Raw genomic sequence first — 10040 nt, 5'->3', positions numbered from 1 at the left:
GTGTGTGTGTGTGCGCGCTGTAGGGTGTGCTGACCTGATGACGCTGGACACCATGACCCCTCAGGAGAGGAAGAGACAAGGTTACATCCATGAGCTCATCCAGACTGAGGAGACCTACGTGGAAGACCTGGAGCTGGTTCTAGAGGTACAGACGAACACAAACATACAGGCATATTCAGGAATCATGAACCTCTTTCTCCAGAATCTGAACTATTATTGTTTAGTGTTTTATTTTTCTTTCCATTTGCATCCGTCTGTCTCTCAGGTCTTCCATAAGCCCATGTCTGAGTCAGGCCGTCTAACAGAAGCTGAGATGGGAGTGATCTTTGTTAACTGGAGAGAGCTGATTATGTGTAACACCAAATTACTCAAGTAGGTATCACACACCATCTGTATGAACCATTCTAGTGAATGTAAATCTGCTCTGCTTCTTGAAACACTGAAATGGAAGTTTCTGGCTACCATGTGCTAAATAGAGAAAACATATTTATAGGAAAAATCTACTGTAAAACATTAGAATTTTATACTATGGCCCATTTGGCCTACAGAGTCAGTGGGCATGGGAAAACGCTGTTTGAGTTCCATCTGGCTTAGCACATTTTTGTGAGATGTAACAAAAATCATGTTCTACATCATCCCAGGGCGCTGCGTGTGCGTAAAAAGACAGGAGGAGAGAACATGCCGGTTCAGCTCATAGGAGACCTGTTGGCTTCGGAGCTCGCTCACATGCAGCCCTACATCCGCTTCTGTTCCTGCCAGCTCAACGCCGCCGCCCTGCTGCAGAGCAAAACCCACAACCAGCCCGACTTTAAAGACTTCCTCAAGGTACGAGTTGTGGATGAAGACAGAGACAGACCAGACATGGTTGTGTGAGATGCAATAAAATATCAATCTTTTTTCTGCCTCCTCTCGAGCAGAAGATAGCCACTAACTACCGCTGCAAAGGAATGCCGCTGTCCAGCTTCCTCCTCAAGCCCATGCAGAGGATCACACGCTACCCCCTGCTCATTAAGAATGTGAGTGGGAAAATTCGCGATTTGCCCTAATTACAATATATTCGTTATGTGATTCCATGTTTTCCCTAATGTGTCTCCTGTTGGTCAGATCCTGGAGCACACCCCAGATGGTCATGCAGACCGCAGCCCACTTAGAGAAGCTCTGGAGCGAGCTGAGGAGCTGTGCTCTCAGGTCAATGAGGGAGTCAGGGAGAAGGAGAACTCGGACAGGCTGGAGTGGATACAGAGCCACATCCAGTGTGAGGGACCTATAGAGGTAAAAACGACTCATATCAATGTATATCAAACTTTTAATTATGGTAGGTGTACAGTAGTTATATACACCCTCTACAAAGCATTTTATGTTGGATGCACTGATTCTGCTGGATTGTTTTACAAGAATAACTTTTTTGTAGTTTCCCTTCTCCATCACATATCGCTTTAGGATTTATGTTATCCATTACCTAAACAAATGCACACACGCAGTAGCAAACCCAGGAAGCATTTTTTACCAAAGCACTGTACTTGACAGTTTCCTTCCTTTGCTACATCTCTCCTCAGTCACGCTTTACTTTCTACCCGTCTCTCTTTCAGCACTTGGTCTTCAACTCGCTGACTAATTGCCTCGGGCCCCGCAAGCTGCTCCACAGCGGCCGGCTTTACAAAACCAAAAGCAGCAGGGAGCTGTGGGCTTTCCTCTTCAACGATTTCCTTCTCCTCACACACAGCGCCAAACCCTTCTCCTCCTCAGGACCAGACAGGCTATTCAGCCTCAAGGCCAACATACAGCTGAAGATGTACAAAACAGTAAGCGAGGCAGGAATGTAAAAACCTTTTGCGGTGTGAAAATACTACTCGTGTTGCTTTGGTTATGAAACAGTATTTATGTTCAGTCTTGCTCTCCTTATTTCATCCATCACTTCATTTTTTTCTGCAGCCACTGTTCCTGAATGAGGTTTTGGTAAAAATGCCACCCGACCCCTCCAGCGACGAGCCTCTCTTCCACGTCTCGCACATCGATCGTGTCTACACGCTAAAAACGGAGACGTTGAATGAGAGGTACGCCATGCCCATGTGCATCTTCACGCACTTCACCAGCGACCTAATCATGCCGTGTAAAAGGATTTATGTACTTATTTTGTCTGTAGGACAACGTGGGTCCAGAAAATCAAAGCGGCGTCTGAACACTTCATAGAGACAGAGAAGAAAAAGAGAGAGAAGGCCTATCAAGGTAAATACACTGACCCTGTGTGTGTCAGTGTCTCATAATATAGTACTAAGTTGATACAACTCATGTCACCATTATCTAAGCATGAACTTTTAAGATCCGCTGTTCAACTAGAGGGTTGTAGGTCAACATTTAATGGCTGTGTGTTTATTTTAGCTCGTTCTCTAAAGAGCAGCGGTATCGGCAGACTGCTGGTAACTGTCACTGAGGCCCAGGAGCTCAAAGCCTGTAAACCCAACGGTAATGCTGTCGGATCCTGTCACTCATATCAAGTCAGTGTTTGATATTTCTTTAAAAACAAAAACAAGAAACTAATATATGATGCATCATTTCCCTCCAGGTAAGAGTAATCCATACTGTGAGCTGACAATGGGGGCTCAGTGCTACACCTCCCGACCGGTCAGCGACACTCTGAACCCAAAGTGGAACTTCAACTGCCAGTTCTTCATCAAAGACCTCTACCAGGACGTCCTGTGTATCACTGTTTTTGAGAAGGACCAGTTCTCACCAGATGGTCAGTGGATGAGAGACACACACACACACACACACACAAAGAAAAAAGGATTATTAGGCTTTTTTTATGTCTAATTTGTCCTGCCAGTACAGAATGAAAGGAGTCACAGATTTCTCTTAAAGCGATAGACATTCCCCTTTCCATTATTACTTCCCTTTAATCCCCTTTTCTGTATTTTGTCTTTGTGACACGACTGTATATCTCTATCAATGTGTACGTTGGCTGTCATGCAGCAAGAAATTTCAGCACCGAAATGCCATAGACACCATATGTTAGAGGTCATTTAGGAACAATATCACCATTAACATATTTCACCCCCCAGAAAGGTTCATTTTTTTAAACCATAAAGTGTCCTGTTCTTTTTAGCAGTTTCACTAAATTAAGTTTTCTGCCTTTTCAGATTTCCTGGGTCGCACCGAGGTTCCTGTGGCAACTATAAAGAAAGAGATGGAGAGCAAAGGTGCTGCAAATCGTCGCCTCCTACTGCACGAGGTCCCCACGGGAGAAGTTTGGGTCAAACTAGACCTACAGCTTTATGAGCCAACAAAATAACACAGCCACACACACCCTCAGGCACACACCACTTCATTTTGAATGAAGAGAGGATATTTTGCGTACACATTAACAGCCGAACAAACCTAAAAGTGCCTATTTGTAGCATTGCCATTTAAAAACTCTGGATGCCCTGCTCTGAGCCACCCACATTCATTTAAGTGACCTCAAACAGAGCGGGAGGAGACCTTGCCAAAATGAATGACATATGTGCTCATAAGTAGTCACCTATCATGGAAAAAGGGTGTTCTAGATACCAACAAACCAGCTAAAATGTGAATGCAGCTGTCAATATTGTCGTGTTCACCACTCGTAAATGCAATTACACAAACACGCCTTGAATTGTAACCAGTTACATTTAGTAACATTTTGTCAAACTCATATTTACAAATTTTTACAGAATAATAATTTACTCTTAATGGAATACAGTCTTCATCTGTTTAAGACACACCTCACATACACTGTTACACATGCACCTGCCACATTTATCTTTTGTTATGTTGTACATTTCAAGTGTTGCACACTACTGTAAAATGTAATGTCATGTCAGCTCGATGGTGTATCTATGGGTTTTAAGTATGCCATTAAATCCTGAAAATGGCATGAATAAAATGTACATACAGTGAGCACTTGTCTTTGTTGTGGCTGAATGTTTCACTACTTTCTCGACATATTCTTGGTTTCCTGTAGTTCTACACAATAACGCTCTCAAGTATAGTACATGGTAAACTGTGAGGTAGTCAGAAGGGAACAGAGGTGATGATTTATGGTAAGTATGGATTTTATTTGGATGTAGCCTGAAGTTGCTGTGAACTTGCTGGCTGTTGCCGACCTCCGCATCTGGAGAGCCAGCAGCCGGTCTGATGGCACCTTCCATCTGGTGTGGCAGTTACTCTGATGTGGTGTGGTATGGTGTCGAGCCTGGATGAGACACATTTGCACAATGTCACTTCTCACATTATTTTAACTATGCTGCGATCCTTAAGTGATCCTGCAGCATTATAATAAAATGTGGTTTAAAACTCCTAATACTTTATATTTGTACCTGCTGGGCTTCCTTCCCTCAGCCTCATCCTTCACTGGAGTTTTCCCAGATGCAGAGACTGGATAATTAGATGAGGCCTGTAGGAGTGTGTCGGCTTGAAATGACACAGACTCGCGATGAGGACGATCACTCTGAGGTAGTTTGTTCTTACATCCTAAGACAGAAGGGAAGTCGGTTTACAGTTTAAAGAGCATTTAACCACAAATTTAATCACAAATCTGGGAAAAACTTGACATCTAATTAGGATTTACACTGAATTTGGGGTGAGTGAATCTGAGGCTTTGAGTAATGGGATAATTATGCATGCCAAACTACTATTTAGCATTTGCTAAAATGCTAAACTAATGACACAGCAGCACAAGTAGAGAGGAGTCATGAAGTCAGTAAAATGACTCAGTAATGTGCGTTATACAGCAATACTTAAGTTTGCTAACATTAGCCACCATAAGCTACTGGTCCTACCAGATCAAGTAAGGCTGTAGCTGAGTGGACTGAATCGAACAGTGTTGCATTTTATTGCTTACAATTTTCTTTTAATTTGTAACAGGATAATATGGTATTTAGTCTTATATCAACTCCTCCAAATTTAAGAGAAACTCGAAGCAGAGCATTCATATGGGTCTTAAATTAGCTTTTAGTTAAAAAATGAAAATACCCAGATACCTGCTTCACTAGAACGGACTGTTCTCGTTTCCTTCGGCATTTCATGTATCTGAAGGTACAATGGGTCCTTAAAGTCAGCTGGACTGAGCTGGGGATAGAGTCAGCGACAGATATAGTTGAAATATTTCAATATGCGCACAGCTGTTTTATTTTTAAATGTATTAAGTCACAAAAATCACCTTGAAGTAGTGTGGCTGTTTGATGCTGAGAAGAAAAGGATTGTATTCCCTTAGATCATAGGTTTCTAGAAACACAAAACCCTGAAGATTCAAGACATTACAGCGGTTAGAGAAAGTGAGATGGTTAAACATCTCATGTGTGAGTTATGTCTGAAAAGAAACATCTGTGTGAAGTCTGATGAAGAATTAAAAAGCATCCGTAAACAACAAGACAAAAGCCGTTAGTGTGCTGCCTTTCCGAAGCAGACTGGATAGCAGACAACCTTGGTGTTGCAGTGATGGAGGTAGTGACTGTATAACCTCTGGCGCCTCTTGGTCTCCACCGGGCTACAGCTGGACACTTGTTCCTCCAGCCTCCTCTGAAAGGGAAACCATACACGCTCAGTCCAGCGCTTGTGCTGCAGTTCCCTCCTCCTCAGCTCGGTCACATCCCGTTGGCTCAGAAACTTCTCCAACTCCTCCACAAAGACACGTATCAACCAACACGGGAGTACAGACACAAAGGTCAATATGTTGCTTTGTAATTCAGTTCCTTTTTTAAAGAATGAAACCATTAATGGCACACGGTCCGGCATCTTACCTTCACAAAACCATTTTCCGTATTCAATAAAGGTTGGATGATTTCTTCGGCCCGTTGGTTTTCAGCCTCCAACTTTGCCTACACAGTAAAACATGCAGTAAGAACATTCACCTTCATTTCTATATGCAGGTGTGAGTGTGGTTGAGGGCAATACCTGCAGTCGTCTGAGGGAGGTGTGAGAGAGCCAGTCCTGTTTGGCACACGGCCGTGGCCCACACGTTGAGGCCTCATCCCTGTTCCACGCTCTTACAGATTTAGCGGCGCTCCTCGGCCTCGCACTCGGCTGAGACGGACTCTTTCTGCTCTCTGTAGCGTCCTTCACATCTGACGCGAACTCCTGAAACACCAGCAGGGTCAGTACTATCTTCTGCTGTAGGTACAGTTGGCAGTGGACACTTCCATTTTCATAAAAGCACAAGCAAAGCAGATTTGAACATATGCACAGCTCCATGTGGACTGTAAACTCTTGGAAATCCCCGCTGGAGTTCACAGACAGACCAGACACAATCATGTAGGTGAGCAGAAGGCAACAGAGGCCAGCACAACAGGCAGTGACATGATCTGTCGCTGCCTGGAAACCTGAACTGCATCTCACTGTTACACAAACACACATGGTGGGACACGTATGGCAAAGCACTAACACAAAATTAACTTTAGCATCAGTGTGAAGATGGCAGCTTCCTCCCTCCCTTTTGCTGCGGTTGTCTGGAATAACACCAGTATCTGAATGATGCTCGGCTGGTTCGTCATCTGATCCGGCACCAGGCCTTTATTTTTTATTTTCTATTGTCCTGAATTAAGAGAGGATTACGGTGGCTACCGTATCTGTCTGTCAATAACCTGAAACCTTTCCATTCATCTTTCCTAGCACACTGAGATTCAGCGTTGTTCAGACTGTGCAGACAGAGAAAGAGGCAGCCAAGCAAACACTGTACCTCCGCAGTCTCCCTGACATTAAAAGACCAGTGATAAATTATTAGTTGGCAAGAGTTCACAGTTTCACTCTCACTGTGAAGAGGGGGAGAGTATGGAGCTATACCACATTTAAACTTTTTCAGTAAAGGCAGTGAATGTAACCCTCTTGTTTCTTAATAAATCTCCTGTTGAGCAGTCACTTAAACTCTTATTATTCTTTAATTACCAAAGGCTCATGATTAGTATGTGTGTCTTTAACATACACATAATGTGATATAAAATAACATAGCGTACAATCAATGTGTTTTTTGGAAATACTATTTAGCTCTTTCTGTTATAGCTGCAGCAGCATGTATTTTTTGTTTACCTGTGACTTCAACAGGCTGACAGGAAAAGGTGTGTGGAAGGTGATCACACCCCGGGCTGTGTTTCTCCTCCTGGGGCTCATCCCTAAATCATGAGGAGAGATAAAGTCTTAATGCTGCACGCTAAATACATCTATCAGTGATTAGCTGTTACATGATAAGAACAGTATTGCATGACGTTAAGTTAAATCTAATCCATATAACTTAGTGTCTTCTAATTTAGTATTTACCAGCTTTGTCACCATAGCAATGCTGTGGTTTCTTACCGTTGTTGACTTGAGGACGTTTATGGCAGAATTTGAAACAGGAAAAACAGCAACAATGTGCAAAATTAAAAACATTAATAATTGTTAAAGTGTAGCGACGGCGACGACTAACTATCTGCCCCCTCTCTCTGGCTTCAGTGTGCAGACAGCGGGAAGCGGGAGAGGCCTCCTCCAGGTGTCCTGCCGTCTGAAGGGTTTTCCGTTGCCATGACACCGGCGCACACCCGAGCAACCACACGTTCTCAAGACGCAAGCGGCGTTCAGCGCGAGGCTCCTCTGTGCCGTAGGTGTGGCTGTTATGGCAACGAAACGTCCTAAATTTAAATGTGGGCCGAATGTATCGTTACAGGTGTGACAAGTGACGACATAACGGGTCAAATACAGACAAATTATTACATTTTAATGTCAGTTATTACATGTTTTAATTGTCAGTGTATGTACTATTTTTAATGTCAGTTATTACATTTTAATGTCAATTATGAATTTTTTTTTAAAGTGCGTTGAGAAATGTCTTGAAATTCCCGCTCCTGTGTAAACCCAAACTTAATTTGTTGAACTTAATATTTGTTTTTGCATTAAAAATTGTAACAACTGCGATATTTATTTTAGCTAAGGGGATTGCTCCCACCTTTTCTGCCACACACGTGTGTCTAACTTGGACACAGACTGTGTTTATCCACCCGAGTAGGCTATAAACCCATGGTAGGCTATATGTGTACAGACTGGGACAGACTGTATCCTCTATTAGAGTTTAGGCCCTTTACTGTTATATGAAAGAGTAATCGGAGCCTTAATAACAGCCAATTATATTCAAAGAGATCAGGAGTGAGGAAGACAAAATATTCTAAAAATAAAAAATTCTAGCCTATGATATAGGAAAATACTGCAAGTTTTAAGTATAAAATAAGATTTTCAAAACAATGTATGTGCAGTAAAACTTTCAACAATCAATTAATTGTGACTATTTTGTTCTCCATTTGTGAAGAGCTGTCTGTTGGCTGTAAGGTGCAGTAGGTTAATGAGTGTGTCGCTCTTAATGCGCCTGTTGACACCTCATGTGCACTTTCAAGGTGTTCCGCAACGCTGCGACACCTGCGGAGAATGCCACTACTTAATGTTTAGGTATTAGCTGCGTTAAGGCAGGGCAGGGCTTGGCCAGATCATAACTTGGGATTTTTCGCCGCTTTCTTTCTTTTCGTTGCCGGGTCCAGGACAGGGGGGAGACTACATGGATTGGTGGACTTCGTTGGCAGCCAGTATTGCCCTGCTCTGGATCTTCTGCTTTATAGACGGTAAGAGAACATGGTTAGTTGGGGATTTGGAAGCTTTTCAGGAACTGTGTGGCAACCTCACGGTAGCTGACATTAACTCACAGCACAAGATATACGACTGTTTCTCTGCACAACATGTAAAATAGTCTGTTTCTTCTGTTTTTTTTCTGGCAAAAAACATAAATTATCTTTACTTGCAGTCCTGCTTAGAATTAAAATTCAAAGGATGTTTGGCGCACTGGGATATTTTTCATCAGGAAAGCATGACAATTAATTTTACGCACGTTTCTCTGAGCTTCATTAGAATAAACGCTGCCGCAGGGGTAGCAGGGCACCTTTGAGCGTTAGGTTGTGTATCTTTAAGTAAGAAGGCCTAATCTTGGCTCTTGGGCTTTCTTAAAAGAAGTTGTAATGAGACAAACTCTGACATTTCTTTTAAGATTAATCACTCTAATGATCCTTTTGCTTCATTGTTTCAAGACATAATCGTAACAAAGTACGACTGCAAAAGAAAGGAATATAGTTTAAGCAGCCTTAAGGCTTTGATATTGGTCATTTTGTGGATGGCTCCCGTGCTGAGGGCCGCGCGTAAAGACGGGCCGTGTCACCCGCTGTTCATGCTCAGATGATACCTGCCGCCCACATGGCTTGGTGAACAGACTTTAATCCAGTGGCAGACGCTGTTTGTAATGGTTGCTGACATTAGCCACGGTGTTAAATTAGACTCCAGCTGACCCCGTTACCCTCTTATCTCCAGGCAATGCCGTGCTTGAGCTGCGGCTGCTCTTCCATGCTCTGACCAAAGCTGCATGCCACCTGTACCTGGCCCTGCTCCCGCTGCGCCGAGCCGCCACCCACTTCGCCGACTGCGCGAGATACCTGGTCAACCATGCCCAGCAAAGCCCCTCCCCGCACGGGTACCACCACCAGAGCCAGCCCCTGGCCAGGAAAGGCACGCTGCACTTTCTGGAGGGCATGTGTGTGGTGTGCGAGACGGTGCCCAACCTGATGGGCGCAGCGCTCAGCGTGGGCGCCGCCTTCTGCCACATGATGCAGGGAGGTTTCTACGTCCTGGCGGCCACGCTGCGCACCATCCAGATCAACCTCTTCTCCCAAATGAACGGCGAGAAGGATCGATGGGACAAAGAGCGGCACAGAGCCAAAGAGAGCGAGAAAAAGCTAAATTCTAAAGTGTTGGAATACATCTCGGTGTTTTGTCAAGACCCCGTCAGCGCTTTACGCATCAAAGTTGACGTACCACCCGTGTATAGATAATCTCTGTCCATGTAAAATACACACATAACATAATTGGCGCATAAGAGGCCTTCTTCTAACTGCTGAGGGGTTACAGGTGCAGGCAGAGATGACAGGAGGTTGAACTTTGACCTCTGGTTGTCGCTCACTGTTGTTGAGGGAATAGTACCAACAGAAATGATGTTTAAGTGTGAAAAAGTCAAGAATCTATGG

The 10040-nt window shown here is 43.7% G+C and overlaps 2 protein-coding genes across 2 annotated transcripts in view; one reads left to right on the top strand and one right to left on the bottom strand.

Moving 5' to 3' along the window:
* Window positions 1–3915, top strand: part of itsn2a (intersectin 2a) — a gene marked incomplete in the record, with an annotated part of 37143 nt that extends 33228 nt beyond the window's left edge. The window contains 11 exon segments of the mRNA XM_035678221.1: window positions 24–145; window positions 266–372; window positions 642–825; window positions 918–1016; window positions 1105–1272; window positions 1590–1802; window positions 1933–2054; window positions 2144–2226; window positions 2380–2463; window positions 2564–2737; window positions 3138–3915. Coding sequence (XP_035534114.1) covers window positions 24–145; window positions 266–372; window positions 642–825; window positions 918–1016; window positions 1105–1272; window positions 1590–1802; window positions 1933–2054; window positions 2144–2226; window positions 2380–2463; window positions 2564–2737; window positions 3138–3289 — 1508 coding nt within the window.
* Window positions 3916–3968: 53 nt separating this feature from the next.
* fam228a (family with sequence similarity 228 member A) lies at window positions 3969–7119 on the bottom strand. Its single transcript, XM_035678222.1, has 8 exons — window positions 7039–7119; window positions 5911–6093; window positions 5757–5834; window positions 5440–5634; window positions 5177–5257; window positions 4998–5085; window positions 4335–4488; window positions 3969–4210 (listed from the first exon to the last, which is right to left on the bottom strand). The coding sequence occupies exons 1-8, from the start codon at window positions 7117–7119 to the stop codon at window positions 4072–4074; spliced, it is 999 nt and encodes a 332-aa protein (XP_035534115.1). The 3' UTR covers window positions 3969–4071.
* Window positions 7120–10040: the final 2921 nt, after the last annotated feature.

Source organism: Morone saxatilis, unplaced genomic scaffold (genome assembly GCF_004916995.1).
Source record: "Morone saxatilis isolate NCDOM2014 unplaced genomic scaffold, NCSU_SB_2.0 Contig7, whole genome shotgun sequence".
Taxonomy (NCBI): Eukaryota; Metazoa; Chordata; class Actinopteri; family Moronidae; genus Morone; species Morone saxatilis.
Note: the sequence above shows the minus strand (reverse complement) of the source record. Positions and strands in the feature narration are given on the sequence as shown.